This window comes from Eriocheir sinensis, chromosome 67 (genome assembly GCF_024679095.1).
Source record: "Eriocheir sinensis breed Jianghai 21 chromosome 67, ASM2467909v1, whole genome shotgun sequence".
Lineage (NCBI taxonomy): Eukaryota > Metazoa > Arthropoda > Malacostraca > Decapoda > Varunidae > Eriocheir > Eriocheir sinensis.
The window spans coordinates 7635809-7657904 of NC_066575.1; the positions used below are offsets into that span (position 1 = coordinate 7635809).

General features: G+C 45.3%; 2 protein-coding genes and 1 long non-coding RNA gene across 11 annotated transcripts in view; 1 reads left to right on the forward strand and 2 right to left on the reverse strand.

The window, feature by feature from the left end:
• Nucleotides 1-664, reverse strand: part of LOC126988041 (uncharacterized) — a 122158-nt gene extending 121494 nt beyond the window's left edge. The window contains exon 1 of the long non-coding RNA XR_007741405.1: nucleotides 517-664. This is a non-coding gene — a long non-coding RNA (uncharacterized LOC126988041). The remainder of the gene's footprint in view (nucleotides 1-516) is intronic.
• LOC126988037 (galactoside alpha-(1,2)-fucosyltransferase 2-like) overlaps nucleotides 1-2460 on the forward strand; it is a 147167-nt gene extending 144707 nt beyond the window's left edge. For 7 of the 9 annotated variants that reach the window (XM_050845798.1, XM_050845793.1, XM_050845817.1 and 4 more), the window contains one exon: nucleotides 447-2460. In XM_050845798.1, coding sequence (XP_050701755.1) covers nucleotides 447-673 — 227 coding nt within the window. In that variant the 3' untranslated portion in view covers nucleotides 674-2460. The remainder of the gene's footprint in view (nucleotides 1-446) is intronic. The other 2 variants (XM_050845809.1, XM_050845808.1) reach the window with 1 other exon arrangement.
• Nucleotides 1344-21587, reverse strand: LOC126988036 (probable G-protein coupled receptor Mth-like 4). Its single transcript, XM_050845784.1, has 9 exons — nucleotides 21397-21587; nucleotides 7563-8384; nucleotides 7145-7397; nucleotides 6555-6633; nucleotides 5885-6045; nucleotides 5242-5392; nucleotides 4626-4718; nucleotides 3925-4006; nucleotides 1344-3159 (listed from the first exon to the last, which is right to left on the reverse strand). Exons 2-9 carry the CDS (start codon nucleotides 8343-8345, stop codon nucleotides 3040-3042), a joined length of 1722 nt encoding a protein of 573 aa, XP_050701741.1. The 5' UTR covers nucleotides 8346-8384; nucleotides 21397-21587; the 3' UTR covers nucleotides 1344-3039.
• Nucleotides 21588-22096: the final 509 nt, after the last annotated feature.

Sequence of the window (22096 nt, forward strand, 5' to 3'; positions counted from 1 at the left end):
GGATGGGTCCCAGGGCCCGATGCTTCTACGCACGACTCACGGAACTGATATCAGAAAAGAAGCATCAGCCAAGGAGCCACGTTGTCGCCTGGATGAGGTGTCGCCTCTCGTTCTCCCTGCTCAGGTCGGCCATCCTATGTCTCAGGGGCACCAGACACTCTGGCCCAAAAGCCACCAACATCTCCAATAGGAACTATGAGGCCACAGTGGTGGCGAGTTACATTAGGGTGGGTGGGGAGTGACATGAGTAGGGAAGGAAAGGGAGACCTAGACGCATTAGATGATAAGGTGTTATGTATATATTTAGTGCTAAGTTGTATTAGTGATATGGTTGGATGCCACAGTCATTAGCGAACAGAGTTGGAGCTAATGATCTCCAAGCTATGGAGCCCTCCATGATTGTGTCGAGAAAATAAACATGGGGTCTCCTGCTTCTCCTCACGCAGACATGAAGACGGCGGCAGAGGACATGGTGTTGCTGGGGTCCTGCTCCCACTCCATCATGACTGTGGGTACCTTCGGGTTCTGGGCATCGTTCTTCGCGGGCGGGCAAGTCGTGTACCCGCTGATCACGAACTGTACCTTGAAGCCCTTCGTTCACCCCGACCACCTGGGCCCGCGAGGCTACGAGAACTGGAAGGCCTTTGATGTTGGCGGCGGCGGGCCAGTGTAGGGCAGGGCGCGGCGTGTTGAGCTGCGTTGGGTTGGGTGTGTGGAGAGTTGGGTACCGCTATGTTGTGTATTGCGTTGTTTAGTGTTGCGTCAGGTTGGGAAGCGCTGAGTTCTTGTTGCCTTATAAGTCTGTTAAATATTTTCTGTTCTGTTACTGTGTGTCCTTTTCTCTCTCTCTCTCTCTCTCTCTCTCTCTCTCTCTCTCTCTCTCTCTCTCTCTCTCTCTCTCTCTCTCTCTCTCTCTCTCTCTCTCTCTCTCTCTCTCTCTCTCTCATGTTTAATTATTGTAACATTTTATTTATGCTTCAGCGTTATATTGATGCTTTGAAATTACTGACCCATTTTTTATAGTGATTTCCTAATAGATACAATTTAAGCTTAATTTCCTGTGATATTGCTTTTTTCTTTAAATTTTAATAAGCTTTACATTATTTTCAAGTATTCTTTTTTTGTTGTTGTTGTTCATGAACGGTTTTTTTTTCATCTTTCCGTTTCCTTTCTATATTCCGTGTGGGGTGGGCGAGGCAACGCCCCCCCCCCCCCTCCTCTCCCCTGCAACGACACATGCCCCATTCATTGACTGTTTGATCTTTGGAGTAAGGTCGCATTTGTTCCCTTGATTTTAAGTATGAATGGTCAAAGAGTCTAGTTAGGTAACATTCACGCAGGAGGCAGAGGCTTATAGCTTTATTAAAGTACAAAAACTACTGTTAACCTTAACACTTTTACGCATGAAGATACAAAGGTGAAGGAACAGAGTTTTGTTGATGGGGCCAAATGGCGTCATCTCACAATAACAGTATGGAGTATAAATTCATGAAGAGCTGTAGACGATTACGCACTCAAGTAGGGGATGGGAGCCAGTATGATTGTCTGTGTACTGCCATAATAACTATTCATTTTAGCAACATCCAACAAAGAGCTTTCAGGGATATGTTAGTCGCGAGGCAGAGGAAAGGAAGTCTGTTTATGTATGTGTAAAAAATAAACTCCAAATGAAGGACAAATCATACGAACTAAACCATAACTACATCATTGATATCATTTATGGATGTGTAGAAATGTCTTGTTGCAGCGAAGAGTATGTTGTGGAAGACGGTAATTTACACACACACACACACACACACACACACACACACACACACACACACACACACACACAAAGGAACAGTGAAGAAAGGTTTGGTTGCGTTGGTTTATATGTAAGACCAAGGGCTATAGCACCAATAAACCTTGCCATCCGTAGGGCCGTTCACTTCGCCTTCGTGAATGTAGAAGAACAACTGGACGGCTCAACAGCTGAACAAATACCATCCGTGAACACTCCGCTGGAAAACCTAATGTAACCTAACCCAACGTATTCAAACCTAAATATCCTCCGGTAAACTGCACAACCCAGCAGTAAGTAGCGGGCTTTTTTTTTTTTTTTTTTTACATATTGTTTTCTTTTTTTTTACGCCCTTGCACTGTCTCCTCTGTTGTAAAAAAAAAAAAAAAAAAAAAAAAAAAAAAGAAGGAACACCCCAAAATTTGTCCCTTCGAAGCCTCCGTTTTCTCAGACGCTTCCACCTCTCACGACAAGTATTTTCAAAGGCCACGAAGGAGATTGATCGGGTTCTCACGAGTGTTTTAACGTTCAGTGTGCAGCAGACATCTGAACTATCACTAGGCGCATAAACTACCCATGGAAATACCCGGAACAACCTCTACGAAAGCCTTGTCAAACGTGGGTGTGGAAGCCCCGAAATGTCGAGAATATAAACCTCAGTGAGATGCAAAAATGTATTGGCGACGAATGGGCCTGGAGGACTTGGATTGGTATTATAAAACACTTTCGCTTCTCACATGAGCTATTTCTAAAGGTCAAAGAGGGGATCAATCGGGTTCTAATGAGTGTTTCTTCAGGTTCTAGGTACGGAAGAAGGGTCAGACTACCACCAGGGTCATAAAACTACTCCTGGAAATGCCCCAAACTCCTAGGAAAGCCTTGTCAAATAGGTGAACTTTGGCGACGATATGTTTAGTAACAAGGCCCCAAGACTTCCGTTGCATGCCCAAGAAACTCGCTTAATTCTAATTACATAAAAAAGCGTAAATATTAAGGAGAGATTACATAATATAACATACTACAAGACTGCAAAACTGACACCTAATGGGATTTAAGAGCGTAACAGAAAACGGGAAACGAGTTACTTACGGAAGAGCCGAGCGAGAGGGGATACGATTTTACTACAATTTCTCTGAGGCCAATACAGTCATTTTTAAGGGATACAAGAACTTGACTGTGATAAAACAACAACAAATTTCGCTTCTGGTAATGTGAACAATCGTAATACAGGAGATACGAAAAAGGACACGACTCCACCACTACGAGCCCGGCACCAGCGGGTTTGCAGCCACCTCCGACGCTTCTCCGCTGCCGAAGGGGGAACCCGCCTCCCTGTGCTTGCCCCGGTGCACGAGTCGAGGACATCCACAATGAAACACCTGAGAGGGGGAGAGAGAGTGAGACCGTGAATCACTTACCTCGTGTATGGAAAGAAAAGAAGGAGAATGGTTAGCAAGAGACACTTCACTAATTGACATGAGGAACCGTTAGTGAATTCAGCGTTTTAGGTACCCTCCAGTGATCCTGTTTTTGACGTGTTAAAGAGAAAAGAAAGCGGAGACACATATCCAGGTGGCGTGAGTTAGTTACTAGACTCAAGTGTTTTCCCTCTTCTCTAGTGGTACTGATTTAAACGTGTTAGAAAGAAAGGCAGGGATTAAACGAGGGGCAGTGATTAGCGGCATTTTTTCCTATTAATTTTCGCCTTTGAGCTGCTCCCTTTACTGTAAAAAAAAATGTAGTAAGAGACATCCCCAACTGGTTTGTGTGAACGTTAGTGGACCAAAGTGTTTTAACTCCTCTCCAGTGATCTTGATTTTGGTGTGGCTTATAAGTGTGTGGCGATCTTCTGAAGCTTTGAGATGACTCGTGTCGGTAAGAGCAAGAGCTACAGAAAAAGGTCATGTTCTAGGTAATGCAAAAGGTAATTAGAGGGTGTGCATTTGTAAAAGAAAGAAAATAAAGGTGTACGATAAAGAATCACTTGAGTCCCTTTAAAGAAATAACTAAGAATGACGAAGCTAAGACGAAGAGTGATACAGGTTGGCAAGACTCACCACGACACCACCCCGACTCACCACGAATCACCACGACTCACCACGACTCACCATCACGACTCACCAATACGCGTCCCACTGACTCACCTTGAGGTTTCTCCTGCAGCAGACGGTGACGAGGAATATGTAGACTCCCTGAAGGCTGTTAACCACGTCGAAGATCCATTCCCTGACGGAGGAAAAAGCGTGTGAAAAAAAAGGAAACCGGAAAAGAAGGGAAGGAAACTCATGTCCGGGGTAAATAAAATAAAAAAAAGGAAACACGAAAAGAAGGGAAGGAAACTCATGTCCGGGATAAAGAAAAAAAAAGGGAGGAAAATAAATGGAAATACAGGAGAAAGTAAACTGTTGATGAAAAACGGAATGGGAGAGAAATAAGATAGAATAATGAAAGGAATAAAAAAAAAAAACTAACATGTGAATATAAGGAAGAATGAGAAAAAGGGAAAAAAACTCATATCCGCGAGCAAGAAATAAAATGAAAGGGAGAAAAATAAATAGAACAACAAACTAATCTCCTTTTTGAACTTTTGAACTCTTTCAAGAGAAGGGTATCTGGACACCTCTCCTGAAATTGACCTCTCTTTCGGCCACCTCTTTGGATTCTTTTTGTGAGCAGCGAGCAGCGGGCTTTTTTTTTGTTGTTGTTGTTTACTTTTTTTTGTGCCCTTGAGATGTCTCCTTTGTTGTAAAAAAAAAAAAAAAAAAAAAAAAAGTTAATCTGCGAGGTGGGTGGGTCCAAGAATACCAGCCCATGCATGACCCAAGGTGTTCAGCAGTGCACTCACGGGATGCTGCAGTAGGCGGCGAAGGACCACGTGGCCACCTCCATCAGCCACAGGATCCCCATGATGATGACGAGCCTGACGCACACCCACGCGCTGCCCGCCGCCAGGAATGTCACCAGCAGCAGGAAAGGAAAGGAGAGCTGGCTTAGTGAACACGCAATGGAGGGCGAAGTACATGATGAAAAAGAGCATTTCACACCATCCCCTTGTACCCCCGAACGCATATTCCCAATCTCTCTAGCCGCCAGGAATGTCACCAGCAGCAGGAAAGGAGAGGAGAGCTGGCTTAGTGAACATGCATAGGGGGCGAAGTACATGATGAAAAAGAGCATTTCACACCATCCCCTTGTACCCCCGAACGCATATTCCCAATCTCTCTACTGGTATGTGGTTCCTGAGTGAAGACGCTCGGCTGTAGCTTCGAAACTAACCCCGGGGTGTTCTGGAAAATACTCTCATTGTGATTCCCACTTAAAATTATCACAGATGACCCTAACTAAATCTAACCTAACCTAGCGTAGCCTGCCCTGTTCAAGAGTGGGCGTCACATATCAGTGGAAATATAGGGAATATGTCCTACCCCCTCCCACCTCCCCCCGGACGGCCCACGACTCACCCACAGGTCTGCTGAGGGACGGCGGAGAGCTCGTAGGTGTGTCGGCCTCGGCCACAGCACAAGAGCATGATGCAGCCCACGAAGAAGACGGCGTTGACGAGCAGCAGCAGCAGCATCGGCCCGTACAGGTAGACCCAATAGGCGGAGGCATCTGGCGGGGAGAGGCGTGGGGGTGACTCAAGGATCTTAAGACCAACATACGGAGTTACAGAACGTGGATATTCATTGACAGTTACGAAGATTAATGAAGAAACCCACTGAAATAAAGAAAACTAATGAGAACTGGAAAAGAACAAAAAATGAGGAAGACCCACAAAGAAAGAGAAATACATAATTATATCAACGCGTCCGTCACTACAAGGCTAATAAGATCGTATTACAAGACACATCACCGCCCAAGAACACCTATTTGACAAGGCGTTCGGAGGAGTTGTGGGCATTTCCAGGAGTAGTTTTATGACCCTCGTGGTAGTTTGACCCTTCTTCTGTACCATGAACCTGAATAAACACTCATTATAACCCGACTGACCCCCTCTTTGACCTTTAGAAATAGCTGATGTGAGAAGCGAATGTCTTATAATACCGAGCTAACTGTCCCGCCACTCCTTACTTCTGGCAGCACCGTCACCACCGCGCGCCTCACCGTAGAACCAGCAAGAGGTGTCGATGTTGGGCCGTATGACATCAGCCGCCACAGCGTCCAGCACCACGCCCACCAGCACCAGCACCAGGGGGCAGCACCACGCGTACACCGAGTACAGACGGAACACTAGGGGCCTCTCCCACGCCGGATCTTGCCTGGACCTGCGGAAGACATAACATTAGGGTCTTTTTCTTAACCCCTTGGATGCCGATTTCCTACAAGAAGACATCACCAAGCTACAGGAGTGGAACAAAAAGTGGCTGCTCCAATTTAGTGAAGAAAAATGTGAGGTCATGCATCGTGGGAGGGAAAATCCAGCATACCAATACCACATGGGAAACACTCCACTACCCACCACTGAGGCAGAGAAAGACCTGGGAGCATATGTTACCAGGCTACCAGTGAAGGCGAAATCCGTGCCAATCGCAGCGTTAAACATATCATCGTTCAAACTCACACATTCAGCGAGGCTTTCTGCAGAGTTTTTGCCATTTCCTTTTGTAGTTTTCTGACCCTGATGGTAGTTTAACCTTTCTTCTGTTGGCTGTGATGTAATTTGTCTACGAGTCACACTTAAGTGAAAATCCGTTATTCATTTACATTCATCTCCTCAAGGACCCATGAAGGAATAGCGCGCACCCATTCTAAAGGTGAGGAGAGTGAGTCTCACCTGAGCTGCATGAAGGTGTGGAAGCTGAGGACGTTCATCCAGAAGAACGCCGCGAGGGTGGACAGGTGACACAGCCGACCTGGGGAATGGACAGGTGAGAGAGAGAGAGAGAGAGTGGGGTAATGGAGGCTGTAGGTTTTGAAACAAATAATTTCTGCCTAGTGAGAAATGTAAAAAGGGAAGGCAAGAGACAAGGGAAAAGATGAGATAAAAAAAAAGTAAACCTCACGCCTGTCATACGCCATCTCATAAAGGAAGCAGCATTGATATACTGAGTGATTAAGTTTCTGCTAAAGGAAGGAAGAGGAGGAGGAGGAAGTGTACAGTGAAGTGTTGTCTCTCATTCTTCGTCTCAGTATTGTTTTGCGGAAAGATGAGGAAGATGGCAGAGCAGCGTGCAAGTTTTATTCTTTGTACCAACTTTATGTTGAGAAAGGAAGAGGAAGCTAGTGAAATCTGTGTCTCTCTCTTTGACTCCAAATCGTATTGAAGGAAGAGGAAGAATATGAGGAAGAGAAGGATGATTATTTTCATTATTTTCTCAACTTATCCTACGTCCCCCTCCGCCTATCGCCGCCGCCGCCGCTCACCGGCCACCACGCAGCTGAAGTACGCGAAGTCTTCGGCGGTGAGGTTGAGGACGATGAGTGTGGCGTAGGTGACGAGGAGCGAGCTGACGAGGGAGATGACGCAGCCGCCCTCGTTGGAGGCGCGAAGCTCGGCCACGGACACGTACACGAGCCAGGTGAGCAGCAAAAACACGCACGACACGCCCAGCAGCGCCGGTTTCAGCAGCAGGTACTTCCAATCGCAGTGCCACGCCGTCACCTTCTCCTCACACACCTGTGGGGACGGAAAGAACCGGGTTGTCTTGAGGCCGAAAACTACGTCCTTTTGTGATGCATGTGGCAGAGTAGCTGTGTGTTATCACTGTAACTTAAGGCTATGCATGGCCCTGGGCGGCAGGGGCAGCGTGGACCCATCGCCTCAGCACTGCGGGGCACCCACCATGGCCACGGACTGGAAGGGTCTGCCTTGGAAGGTGTCGATGCAGTAGCCGTCCACGTCGGTGCTCAGTTCGCCCTGCAGCTTCAGCATCCCCGAGGGCAGGATGGAAAAGTTGTGGTAGACCAGCGCATTGTGGCAGAGTCTGGGCGGCCCGTACAGCATGTGGATGGTCGTGGCCGCCGCGCCGGGCTCCCCGGACGCCAGGCTGGGATGCCAACTGTCGCCTTCCTCCTCTGCGGCACACATGGCGCCGGGAGCCATCGCTTGACCCTGAGGGCAGCATTTCCGCACACACGTCATCTCCGAGCAGGATTGTACGTCCTTCTCCGTCTGCAGCAGCGCGTTGGGGAAACAGAACTTGGCAAGAAAAGTGTTCCAGGGCCCCTCGGGACTATCGCGGTTGGAGGTGATGCAGAACTCCTGCACTTCCTGGAAGAGCGGCAGCGTGTCGGGGGGCCGCCAATAGAGGCTGATCTCGTCGTCATCCTGCAGCACGAGTCTCGCCGCTTCCCCGTCCAGGATGACCACCTCGGGCTGGGTGATGCCCTCGCACGGCGCCTGCTTCCTCACCCACACCTTGTCCACCACGTCCAGCGCGTACGAGCTGTTCACCACCACTTCGATCTGCCCCAGCTCAGGCTTCTGGCTGACGTCCACCGCCAGGTTGTCAATGGAAGACTCGGAGCACCAGCTGAGGCCAGGCCGAGAGGCGGACGCCCCCACTGCAGGCACCGCCACCACCACCACAACCGCCGCCGCCGCCACCACCCACAGGCCCCGCATGGTTCTCGGATGGGGCGTCTTGACGTCCCTCGTCAGGCTCTGAAAAGACAACAATGACAACGGTAACTACACGATCACTTCACCGCGAGGCTCAGGAACTCTACAACAGAAACTGTGCTGCTGCCCACGACGAGCTGACCAGCGCCTCAGTCGGCTGCAATGTGACCGAGAGGCTCGGCTTACATGTTTTTTATGGTAGTGCCCCACATCCATCTCTCTCTCTCTCTCTCTCTCTCTCTCTCTCTCTCTCTCTCTCACACACACACACACACACACACACACACACACACTTGGTTTGAAGGCTCTCAGTTAACCATTAATAATATATTATTTTACTTAACCACGTCATATATATATATATATATATATATATATATATATATATATATATATATATATATATATATATATATATATATATATATATATATATATATGTGTGTGTGTGTGTGTGTGTGTGTGTGTATTGTGAACGAAGCTTCCTCCGTGCGAAGCTTCGAATCTCGCGAGTAACTATGCTGCCGTGACCTCCGGAAAGGATGTTGTTCCGATGTGCCGATACAACGGAGTATTTCACGTGGAGAGTAGACCTTTGTATCTTCGTACGCCATCTAGCGTGTTCACAGGCTGACCAATGTTCAACACTCGTAACGCTTAATTAAAAAAAGCAAATTAATTTCCCTCGTGTGCCAGGCAGCGGGAGGCAGCAACCCAGTCTGCCCAGCCGCCGCCTCTCTTCCACGCTTGCCACTGACGTGAGGAAGGCGTTCCTCGTTCCTGTTGCCCTTCACCTCGTCGCCCAGGAGCTGTCCCGCGCCTGCTGAAGGCCAAGGATGCCGCCCTTCTGCAGGGGAGGACATGCAGACGAGGGAGGGAGGCTGGGACGGCTAGGCTGGCCCCACACGGCTGCTGGCTCAGATTCGTGGCGCTGTGTTGTCCCCACTCACTAACCACTCCCTTCTAAGTTACGGCTCGGGGCGGGTCACAGGCCAGCACGAGGTAAGGGAGGATATGTCTTATGCCGGTGGGATGAAATTAGCTTTGGGAATAATGTCGTCACAATCGCCATCATCATCATCTTCCTTTTCACCTTTCTCGATATTCCTTCTGTCTACCTCTGCACCGCCACTCCTCCTCTTCCTCTTTCTTCCCCTCCTCCTCTCCCATCACCCCCCTTCTCTTCCTCCATCATAACGTACTTCCTCTTCTTCATCCTGTTTCCTTACCCTGCCTTACCATCATCATCATTATTATTTTCTCCCTCCCTTTTTTAATCATCTTCATCCTCTTCTTCCTTCTACATTCTCTCACCCCCATCATTGTTATTATTATCATTTTTCCCTCTTTCCACATTTCTTCCCCCCTCCCCCTCCCCTTCCTCCTCCCCCTCCCCATCCTCCTCCACACTAATCATCCAACAATCTCTCCTCGTGTGGTTAAACTTGATCCCGTTTCTCATAGTCTACCCTCGCCACGTCGCGTTTTCCTTTTCAACAGTGGACTATATCTCGTCTTCTTTTGTTGCGGGGTAACCATTGCGTGTTACTTTTTCTGCCTTTTAAGGATAAAGAAGGAAGGAAAGACCGTATTGCATGAGTCATAGATAAGTCAAGTGTTTTGATAATTGTTCTTCCAGTTTAACAATTAATGCTGGCTATGGTACCGCTTTTAACTGCTTGATTCACGACCACTAGTTAAACAGATTGAACGACCATAATAGCAGTTCGATTAGTAATGGTCGTTGCCGTGATGGTAGTGGCGATGGTAGTATTAGTATTGAGAGAGAGAGAGAGAGAGAGAGAGAGAGAGAGAGAGAGAGAGAGAGAGAGAGATGTTCGCTGTTGCTCAGTATCTCATTACCTACTTTATGAAACATCAGTATCTCTTCATATATCTTTTCTACAAACCTTCAACAGTCATGGAAACGCTTTGAAAATCCAATTCAAGGACTTTTTTTTTACTCTTGAAAATAGGGGATAATGTTTACGAAAGCGCGTCGCCTCCTCTGGTGCTGGCCGCGGCGACGCTGCAGCCGGTGTTGCGAGAAATACCTCCTCGCTGAAATAAGTCACATATACATGTGGGGGGGGTCCAGGGGGGGGCGCAGCCCCCCCTGGTTAAAAGGGGGGGTCGAGGGGGGCGCAGCCCCCCCGTTAGTAGGTCGTAAAGTTCGGTTGGAGTAGTTTAAATATGCTACCCGACCCTAAGCCCTCTGCGAGCTATTTTACGGCTGCGGAGGCTGCAGCGTCGCCGCGGCCAGCACCAGAGTAGGCGACGCGCTTTCGTAAGCATTATCCCCTATTTTCAAGAGTAAAAAAAAAGTCCTTGACTGTTGAAGGTTTGTAGAAAAGATATATGAAGAGATAGTGATGTTTCATAAAGTAGATTATGAGATACTGGCACGGACCTAATACGAATCTTTACCCAGAGTGTGATAAAACTGATTATACAACTAAGGAAGCATGTGGAAGTAGCTGAAATTGCGTTCGTTAGAAGTGTTGGCTTTTCTTAGTCGAGGCTACACACTACAGACTCCGTCACGAAAAGGGTCAAATAATCAACAAAACGAACTAACCACGGGTCCAGAAAAGAAGAAAAAGCCACATTATTACTACTCAAGACGTTAGGCAAGAGGTAGCAATGGGAGGCTGGACACAAGACTCGGTAAGCACACCACGACGCCCCATAAACATAACACAGTACCCTATAAAGCCCCATGCACCTCCCCGATGTATACTGAGGAGGCCGTTGACCGTTCCCATCCCTCTCCCCCATCACTCCTTCCTGGGCCAGTATTCTTGGACGGTTAATTTCGGCTCACAGCAAATACTTCCGAAGGTCACAACGAAGATTCGTCGGGGTTTTCGTGTGTGTTCTTCCCATTCACGGTCCAGACGCCATTGTCAAACTATCACGAGGCTCAGAAAACTACCCATGGAGCAACCCCCCCCTCTTTTTTTTTTTTTTTTTACAGCAAAGGAGACAGCACAAGGGCACAAAAAAAGGAAACAACAATTAAAAAAAAAGCCCGCTACTCGCTGCTCCTGTAAAGAATCCGAGGAGGTGGCCGAAAGAGCAATCAATTACCCTTCCAAAGTCTTATCAAATGTGTGTGTGTGAGGTCCGGAATGCTTTGAGAATAGGGAACCCTTAACTCGTACTTATTAATCGCCTCCATGTTTCTGTTTCATTTCTTAACTTGTTCTTTATCACATTCCACAGTTTGGTTTTCGTGACGGTATGGAAACAAGTGACTATCATACTGAAAGGCTAAGAAATGATGAATGATTAATTTAAGAACAGAATCAGCTCTTTTTATCTCCCATATTCATCTTTTCTCTCCCCTACTCTTCTACTTTCATGTCTTTTTCTCCCTCATCGGACTTTTGTTTTAATCCGTATTGCACTTTTTCTCCTCCCTGTTGGTTTCTGCACTTCTACGCATCTATATACACAATCTAACTCGTATTGCTCTTAAAACTTCTCTCTGCTCTGTAATTTATATCGCTCTCCACTTTCCCACATTCTTGCCGGTTCCTATCATTCTTAACCTCAACATAAACTTAATCTTCTAAACTTCCTCTCCGTTTTATTTATCCTGTCCTGAACCTGTCCTCCTCTTCTCTCCTCTCTCTTCTACATCATTCTTGAGAAACTTATCTCCCTCATATTACTCCTAGATCCCTCTGTACTACATCTATCCTGCCCCTAACCAATTGAATCGATATCTCTTTCCTCCTCTCCCAACCCTTCCTACATAAACTTAAGCTTCCTCATGTTACTCTTAAACCTCCTCAGTACTACATCTATCCTGCCCCTAACCAATTGAATCGACATCTCTTTCCTCCTCTCGCAACCCTTCCTACATACACTTATGCTTCCTCATGTTACTCTTAAACTTCCTCTGTACTACATCTATCCTGCCCCTAACCAATTGAATCGACATCTCTTTCCTCCTCTCCCAACCCTTCCTACATACCTTTCATGTTACTCTTTAACCTCCTCTGTGCTACATCTATCCTGCCCCTAACCACTTGAATCGACATCTCTTTCCTCCTCCTCCTCCTCTCCCATCCCTTCCTACATACCTTTCATGTTACTCTTTAACCTCCTCTGTGTTACATCTATCCTGCCCCTAACCACTTGAATCGACATCTCTTTCCTCCTCCTCCTCTTCTCCCATCCCTTCCTACATACAGTCTTCCTCAGATCAATCATCCATTCCCTCTCTGCAATGTTTATACTGCCGCCACCCTCTTCGACCTCTCTCTCCACCTCTCCTCCCTCCTCCCAAACCTTCCTACCCTCCTCCACACTAACGCAGCTTCCACACGATAACTTCCACTCCGTTCGGCACCAGTGGACGTCTGAGAAGGATGAGGCAAGTCCTGTCATGAGGGTTGATCACTATGCTAACCAAGACCTTATGCTTTCGTTCTGACTGGCCTTGGCTGTGGTGGAAAGATGAGTGTGTGTGTGTGTGTGTGTGTTAGTTCTCTTGTTTTTTTTTTACTTTGTCTGTAATTTCAAGGTTTCGCTGTTTTTTTTCTTGTTTTTTTCTTTATTGTTTTAGTGGTGTTACTGTTGTCACTGTTGTTATTATTATCATTATTATTATTATTATTATTATTATTATTATTATTATTATTATTATTATTATTATTATTATTATTATTATTGTTGTTGTTACTGTTTTCATTCCTACTGTTTTGCACGTTGCTGTTGATGTTCTTGTTTTTGCTGTTGTTGTTGTTGTTGTTGTCTGTTTTGCTGTTTTATGATTGCTCTTGTTTTTGTTGTTATTTCTGCTGCTATTTCTGTCTTCTGTATCACTCTTTGCTATCATCATCATCACCACCACCACCACCACCGTCACCACCACGTCCACTTGTTGCTCCACTTTCTCTTGCGTTGTTTATCTTTAGTTCGCCCTCCACTTTGTCTAAGTGCACACACACACACACACACACTGCGCATATACGATTCGGTGCCTTATTTGTGTGTGTGTGTGTGTGTGTGTCCATTTTTGTTCCTCCTTTCCTTCCATCCATCCTTCCATTCCTCTCTTTTCTTCCTTTCTTCCTTTTTTTTATCTCTTGTTTCACGCTTATTCACTCTTCCTCCCTCCCTTCATTCCTCCATTTCTCCCTTCATTCTTCCCTCTCTCCCTTCCTCCCTCCCTTCATTCCTCCATTTCTCCCTCTCTCCCTTCATTCCTCCCTCTCTCCCATCCTCCCTCCCTTCATTCCTCCATCTCTCCCTTCATTCCTCCCTCTCTCCCTTCCTCCCTCCCTTCATTCCTCCCTCTCTCCCTTTATTCCTCCCTCCCTTTATTCCTCCCTCTCTCCCTTCCTCCATCACTGCATTCCTCCTCTTCCATCCATCTTCTCCCTCTTCCTTCCTTCATCAATGCTTTACTTGCCTTCCGTTCCTCCGTCCCTCCCTCTTTCTCAATCCCAGTCTTCACCTGCTAATTTCCTTTATTCCTCTCACGGCCTTCCCTGCGGCGCACCTCAACACACTACCTCATCGCCCACACGCCCTTGTTTCCTGTGCCCCGAGAGTCTGTTGTGAAACGCTATGCTGCAATGTGATCAGAAAGAGAGAAGGAATAATAGGAATACCCGAAAAATGGCAGGGATAGGTGGATCGATATATACAATTATACATAGGAAGGAAAGGTACCAGGAGACCATAGGAATATACTGAATGAATAGATACTAGAAGATCGTAGATAAAAATACGTACAAAGAAATACATGGAGAGAAAAATAAAGAAAGAAGTACAGAGGAAGAAGATACCACAGATGAGAGAGAGAGAGAGAGAGAGAGAGAGAGAGAGAGAGAGAGAGAGAGAGAGAGAGAGAGAGAGAGAGAGAGAGACAGAGAGAGAGAGAGAGAGAGATTTCATTTTCATTACATACAAAGAATACATAGAGAGAAAAATAAAGAAAGAAATACATAGAAAGAACAAATACCACAGATGAGAGAGAGAGAGAGAGAGAGAGAGAGAGAGAGAGAGAGAGAGAGAGAGAGAGAGAGAGAGAGAGATTTTCATTATTTTTAAGGTTTTATGATTATTAGAAAAGCGTTTTAGGTCATTGTAATCATGTTTAGCCAACCGGTCAGTCACGTTGTTAGTTTTAATGGATCGATAATTCCGTTTTTTTTATGTTTTTCTTTTCTTTCTTGATTCCTTTTTTCTTCCCTTTTTTTACTTTTTTCTACTTCTTCCTCTTTATCCTCCATTCCTTTTTCCTTTCCATTTTTCTTTCGTCTTTCCATTCTCCATTTTTTCTCACTTCTCTTCCTCCTCTATTCTGCTTTTCTTCCATCTTTCTACTCTCTATTTCTTCTCTTCATTCACGTCACCTTCCATTCCTTCTATTATGATTTCCTTCCATTCGCCGGTTATTTACTCTTTCTCCCAATCCCCCATTCCTCTTTTTTTTCAATCTTTTTGTTTTTCCTTCCTTCCTTCTTTGCCTCTTTCCTCCCCCGCTTCCTTCTTCCTCTTGGTGTCTTCCTTCCTTCCTCCCTTCATTTCCTCCTCCCTCCCTTCCTTCCGTCCTCCTTTCATTTCCTCTTCTCTTTCTTCCCTCCTCCCTTCCTTCATCTCCCCTTCCCTCCTCCCTCCTTCTCTTCCTTCATTCCTTCCTTTGAGTATTCACATCGCGGAAGGAGGTCGAGGGCAGGAGGAGGAAAGAAGAGAGAAGTGGAGAGAAGAGGGAAGAGGAGAGGAGGAATGAGGTGACGTAACATGAGGGAGTGAGTGACGAGTGGAGAAATTGAAGTGTGTGTGTGTGTGTGTGTGTGTGTGTGTGTGTGTGTGTGTGTGTGTGTTTATCATATGTTTTATGTGTTTTAAGTCCGACAAGTGTGTGTGTGAGAGAGAGAGAGAGAGAGAGAGAGAGAGAGAGAGAGAGAGAGAGAGAGAGAGAGAGAGACCCAATATACGAATGACGTGAGGCAAACAGAATCTCCATTGTCTTGAGGGAAAAAAAGGAAAGATAAAAGATAATGGAAGCGGAGCAAAAAAAAAAAAAAAATGAAGTGGAGGGAAAGATGAGACGACGATGCCCTTCTTTGTCCTATGGGAGGGAGGGAGGGAGGGGGAAGGGGGGGGGGGAGGAAGAAGGGAAGGGAGAGAGAGGAAGAAAGAAGAAGGGCGTTGGAGGAAAGGAGGGTAAGAAGAGGAAGGAAGGGAACGAAAGGAAAAAGAAGGGGCGTAGGAGGGAAGGGAAGGGAAGGAGAGGAAGGAAGGAGGGAGGGAGGGAGAAAGGAAGGGAGAGGGAAAAGGAGGGAAGGGGAGGAAATTATGATAGACGTAGGAGGGAAAGAAAGGGAAGGAGAGGGAGGGAGAGGGAAAGGGAGGGAGAGGGAAAAGGAAAGACGTAGACTGAAATGAGGGAGGAAAGAAGGGAGAATGGTAGGTAAAGGGAGAGAATTGAGGGATGAGAGAAACGGCGGAAGGGAGGGAGGGAGAGAAAAAAGGAGGGACATAAGCGAGGATGAGAGAGGAAGGGAGGCGGGGTGGGTGTGGACAAGAGAAAGGAAGGAGAGAAGAGAGGGAGAGAAAAATATAGGGAGAAGAACAATAAGTGAAACGGAGAGAGATACCAACAGTTCCTCCCTTCTGGCTTCATTAACATCCACTTACTCACTCAAGCCCAAGGTCACTTATTCATACATTCAGGCCAAGCAAACTGCACTGCATTCACTATATTCATCCCTGTATCCGTTGACTCATGCCCAGCCCCCCCCCCCCCCTCGCCCCCCCCAGCCCTCCACGAGACAGGGCAGTGAGAGGGAGAGGATGATATTCAAGAACCATGTTGATCCCCTTTGAAATTGAGTGTTTTGCATGCACTTAGAGAGAGAGAGAGAGAGAGAGAGAGAGAGAGAGAGACCGGGGGTATTGGTGTACGTCTGTGTGTGTGTGTGTGTGTGTGTGTGTGTGTGTAAGATTATAATGACAGCAGCTAAAGTGGTATGTCTAGTCTAACTACCACTACTACTACTACCACTACTACTACTACTACTACTACTACTACTACTACTACTGCTACTACTACTTATATGCTTACCACCCCCCACATTCATCTCTCATTATTATGCCAGAATGCTCGTAAAAGAGGATCAGAGAGAGAGAGAGAGAGAGAGAGAGAGAGAGAGAGAGAGAGAGAGCAAGTTTTTGTTAGCAGTCATTAATGAAATAACATTTTTAGGGTTATGAATGTATGTCAAGTTCGTTCTCTCTCTCTCTCTCTCTCTCTCCACACTTTTGCATGCTTGGAATTGCTGTGTGTAGGAGAGAGAGAGAGAGAGAGAGAGAGAGAGAGAGAGAGAGAGAGAGAGAGAGAGAGAGAGAGAGAGAGAGAGAGAGAGAGAGAGAGAAATGAGCACCAGACGGCCAGATAGCAATAAAAAGCAACTGTGTTTGAAGTTAGAGACAAGAATGTGAGCCTTGGTGTGTGGTGAGAGAGAGAGAGAGAGAGAGAGAGAGACCCCAACATTGATAGAAACCGTGACCTTTTATTTGACAGCACACACACACACACACACACACACACACACACACACACACACACACAGATGCCGCCCTCCAGTCACATTTGTAGATTATAAAGCATGACTGTGTGTGTGTGTGTGTGTGTGTGTGTGTGTGTGTGTGTGTGTGTGTCTAAGCTGATTATTTTGCGTATTAGTGTCAAGTTTCTTTGTCCTCGTGTTCTTGAGTTGATAGAAGAAACACTGTGTTGTCTTTGTGTGTGTGTGTGTGTGTGTGTGTGTGTGTGTGTGTGTGTGTGTGTGTGTGTGTGTGTGTGTGTGTGTGTGTGTTGTTGTTGTTGTGTTGTGTTGCTGTTTTCATTCCTTCCTCTGATTTGTGTGTGTGTTGTGTTGTGATACGTTTTGAGCCTTTATATATTAACTCTGTGACGGTTGCCTTGTGTTGCGGGGGCCTGTATTGCTATGTGTTGCTTGCTCTTCTCCTTTCATATTAATCTTGAGTCCAGTTGATACGGGTGTTAGTGTGTTAATGTGTGTGTGTGTGTTGATGTATTTGTGTTGTCTGTTTCTTTGTTTTCTGCTGTTTTGTGTTGCTGTTTTGTGTTGCCGCTGTTTCGGTGGCGTGAATAGAATTGTCTGTTTCCGGCTATTGATGTGTGTTATTTGTTTGTTCGTCTGTTTGTTTGTTCCGTGACGTGACAAAGGGTGGGGGTTCAATCTGTGTGTGTGAGAGAGAGAGAGAGAGAGAGAGAGAGAGAGAGAGAGAGATCACCACATGACCTTCAAGCGTGACCTACCGATGAGTCATTTCCTGCACTTCCCAGGTCATGAGGGTGAGATCAGACGTGTTGGATGACGTGACCTCTGACCTTGACCTTCCTCTAGTAAACATCCATTGGGTAGTAACTGTCATCGGTGGTCATAGTTTTTAGTCATAGAATGATGGATAAATGTAACTATAAGACAGATTAACTATTTTTTTAAGACATATGAACGCGAATAAGCAGACTGAACTATTTGAACGGTAGAAAGATAGATAGTGGATAAGTAGATAGAGAGGGGTAGATAAATAGAAAGATAAGGGAGATCAATATAGATAGAAAAATGATGGTAGATAATGAATAGCTAGATAGATAGAAAGAGAATAAATGTAGGTCTTCATAACCACGAAACACACACACACACACACACACACACACACACACACACGCACACACACACAAACAAAAATCAAACACACCTTCCTTCTTTTTAACACACGTGCCATACTTTTTTTTTCATTCACTACCACGAAACACACGCACACAACCACACACGAACAAACAAACAAACAAAATAGCTTCCTAACCCCTTCCTCCTATTCAAAACGCGTTCCTCTTTTCTCTTTTTTTCATTCTTCAAGTTCATGACGAAACACCTTTGCGTCTGGGTCGTGTGCTTCTAATCAGGGACGCGTGCTGGTGAGAACCTGAGGAAGTGGGACGGGCGGGTGGGCAGGTAGGAGGGAGGTACTTAGTTAGATAGATAGATAATGGATAAACAGATAGAGAGGGGTAGATAAATAGAAAAATAAGGGGAGATTAATAAAGATTGGCATAGATGAATAGAAATGGTGGTTAGGTGGGTAGAGGGGAAGGTAGGCAAGCTGTGTTGAGATGGAGATGGAGAGGATGATAGTGAGGCTGAGTGGGAGAGAGAGCTAGAGATGGGATGAAGGGGAGGACTGGTAAAGAACAAATGAAGGGAACAGTTATTACGGTATGGGATTTGGGGATGAGGGAACAATTGATGGGGAGAGGAAGAGGAAGGGGTGATGATGCTAACAAAGAGGGAGATAGAGAGTAAGAGAGAGGAGGTGAGGAGGAGAGCTTGCAGAGAATAAATGAATAGAACAGATGCAATAGTAAAAAAAAAGTGGGGTAGGGAGGTAAGAAAACAGGTAAACAGGTGAGAGAGAGAGAGAGAGAGAGAGAAACGGGGTGAGGGGGTGAGGATCAGAGAGGTGAAGGGTGTGGAGTGGATTCTGCGCGGTGGGTGTGTGGGGTGAGGAGTGAGGAGGATGAGGAGGAGGTTTTTGGGTTAGGGAATGTGATACGAGCCTTACTTTCACTCTCAACTGGTAGGCACAATGATTAAGCACAGGTGATGTCACAGGTGCAGGTGAGTCAGGTGAGGTGAGGCAGGTGTGTCTGGTGTTTTGTTTATTTCAACTTTCGTATGTTTTCCCTGTTTTCTTTTCCACTGCATTTTTGTCATTATTTTTATTTTGTTGTATTGCATTTTCCTTTTTTTCCTTTCTTTTTCCAATTCTTTCTTTCATCCTTCCCTTTATCACTTCATTTTTCATTATTTTCCTCCTGTTTTTTTTTTATCTCGTTTTTACTTTTTCTTTTCCCATTCTTTTTTGCGTTTTTCTCTCCCCCTTTTCTTCTCTTTTTCCTAACTCTTCATTTTCCCTTCCTCTTGTTAACTGTTCTCCCTTCTTTTCTCCTATTCTTCTTCTCTTCCCTATCCTTTTCCTTGCTTTTAATCTTTTTTCCACTTCCTTATCCTATACTTTCTTACTAACCTTTCTCCAACTTTTTTCACATTTTTTCCTTGTTTTCTACCTCCCGTTTCCTCCTCACCAGACTCAGAGAATAGGACAAGAAGCCACATCTACATCTATATCCTTTCTCTTCCTCTTATTCTTATACGTCAACCCACAAAGTCAATAAAGAGGAATTGAAATCATATAAGCACACACGCAGCTCCCTTATTAACACTCTTGCTACATGTTTTTAGAGTCAGGGATTGAAAATATGCACAAAACACACACTCAAATTCATCTTCCTCTCATACTCGCACTAGTGAAGAGGAAGAGAAAGCCACAAGGTAAACATCTCAAACCTCTCTCTCACAGGCTCTCCCTCGGCCCTCTCAGCTCCCACTTCCTCTTATGGCTCAGGGGAGGATTCATGGTAAACATTCACATACTTCTTTATCTTTCTCTCTCCTCTCTCTTCTCCCGCACCTCCAGACGCTCGAGAACACAGTGCCTCTTTGATGGATATAGCGACCCAAGACTGTGCTTTGAATTAACACATCGCACCGCTTTTTTAGCCTAGTATAGGAAGTGTTAGCTTTTCGTAAGAGATTTCAAAAGAACGTCACTGTAATAGGTTTGTAGTTTTAGCGTCAATTAATATGAAGACAAGAGCTGAATAGAGTATATACTAACGACTAGATTCTAATACTAATATATCACACAGCTTCTCCTGATTATAAAAGGGACTGTTAGCTTTTCGTAAGGGATTTCAAGAGTGACGAAACGGAAATAGGTTCGTAGTTTTAGCGTTAATAACGGAGATGACAGCTGAAAAGACTACATGTTAATCACTAATACTAGATTCTAATACTAAATTCAATTCTGGTACTAAGACATCACATAATTAAAAAGGGAAGTGTTAGCTTTTCGTAGGGGGTTTAAGAGGGTCGAGACTGAAAAAAAATACTATAATACTAGATTCGAATACTAAGTTCAATTCTACTTCTAAGACTAATACATCATACAGCTTATCCATCTTGTAAAGGGAACTGTTAGCTTTTCGTAAGGGGTTTAAGAGGGTCGAGACTGAAAAAAAATACTATAATACTAGATTCGAATACTAAGTTCAATTCTACTTCTAAGACTAATACATCATACAGCTTGTTCATCTTGTAAAGGGAACTGTTAGCTTTTCGTAAGGGGTTTAAGAGGGTCGAGACTGAAAAAAAATATACTGTAATACTAGATTCAAATACTAAGTTCAATTCTACTTCTAAGACTAATACATCATACAGCTTATCCATCTTGTAAAGGGAACTGTTAGCTTTTCGTAAGGGACTCCAGGAGCGACGATACTGAAAGAAGTTCGTAGCTTCAACCTCAATCGAATATCAAGACGATAGCGCATAAAACGATAGCTATGGACATCAGATATTTCCACTCGGGTATTCATAACGGTGTGTGTGTGTTCGTTAAGGCTTGGGACTACGTTGGCATTCGTTCGCATTCTTCACGTAAAGCAAATGTCAACACAGAACAACAAGACACACCGGCCAATAAATTCTGAGCGGGAACTCGTTACGGCGTGTGTGTGTGTGTGTGTGTGTGTGTGTGTGTGTGTGTGTGTGTGTGTGTGTGTAAGATCCACGTTCTCAGATGTTTATAGGTTCCACAACAACTATCTCCCAAGACCACAAAGGAGAAGCATCGGATTTTCATGAGTGTTTTTAACGTTCACGGTGTAGAAGCCTTGTCAAACTATCCCTAGGCTCAAAACTACCCACTGAAATACAAACACAACCTCTACGAAAGCTTTGTCATATATTGGTGTGTAAGAATATGGGTCTTTGTATTTACCTTCGTCCAGTGATGGGTTTTGGCACACTGTAATTCCCCTTTGGTTATCCTAGGCTCAAAACTGCCTATTGACATACTGACAACCCCTACGAAAGCCTTACCAAATAGGGGGTGGGGGGGGGGGGGTAAGCCTTGAAATATAGGCTTTAATATTTACCTTCGTCCAGTGATGGGTTTAATCGCACCGTAGACTCCCTTTGAAGGTCATGGGTATTCTGGTTTTCCCTGACACACAGACACACGCACGCACGGACACACACACTTGTTGCCGAGGGGCGTGCAGGAGGAGAGAGAGGCCCGACACACACCCTTCCTCAGTCCTTGTCGCCGCCTTACTGAGCCGCACTTAGCGCTCAGTTAGGAGTTAGGACGTATACGGCGGGCAAGGAGACGGGATGATGATGAGCACACACACACACACACACACACACACACACACACACACACCCTCTCTTCCCGGAAAGGTCAGCAGATAGGCATTCATTAAATTACTACTACTACTACTACTACTACTACTACTACTACTACTACTACTATTTTATTCTGAGTTAAAATATTCATTCATTCACTGTAGCTAGTCCTATCCTTGTTCATTATCATCAAACTCATCCTTCAGTTATCTTCTTCTTCTTCTTCTTCTTCTTCTTCTTCTTCTTCTTATTATTATTATTATTATTATTATTATTAGCTAGAGTCGCATAGCATTGCCACGCTTTCTATTCCATTTCTTCTTCTTCCTCTTCTTCTTCTTTTTTCTCTTCCTCCTTCATCATCATCATCTTTTTCTTCCTCATTTTCTTCATCTTATTCTTACCATCCCTACTATTACGCCCTTAGAGTCTCGTAACACCGCCACA

Coding starts and splice junctions, on each gene's coding strand:
- LOC126988036 (XM_050845784.1), bottom strand. CDS start 8,345: ATGCGGGGCCTGTGGGTGGTGGCGGCGGCGGCGGTTGTGGTGGTGGTG. Junction 7,398..7,562: donor CCTTCCAGTCCGTGGCCATG/GTGGGTGCCCCG, acceptor CCGTCCCCACAG/GTGTGTGAGGAGAAGGTGAC. Junction 4,719..5,241: donor GTCCCTCAGCAGACCTGTGG/GTGAGTCGTGGG, acceptor GGCGGCGGGCAG/CGCGTGGGTGTGCGTCAGGC.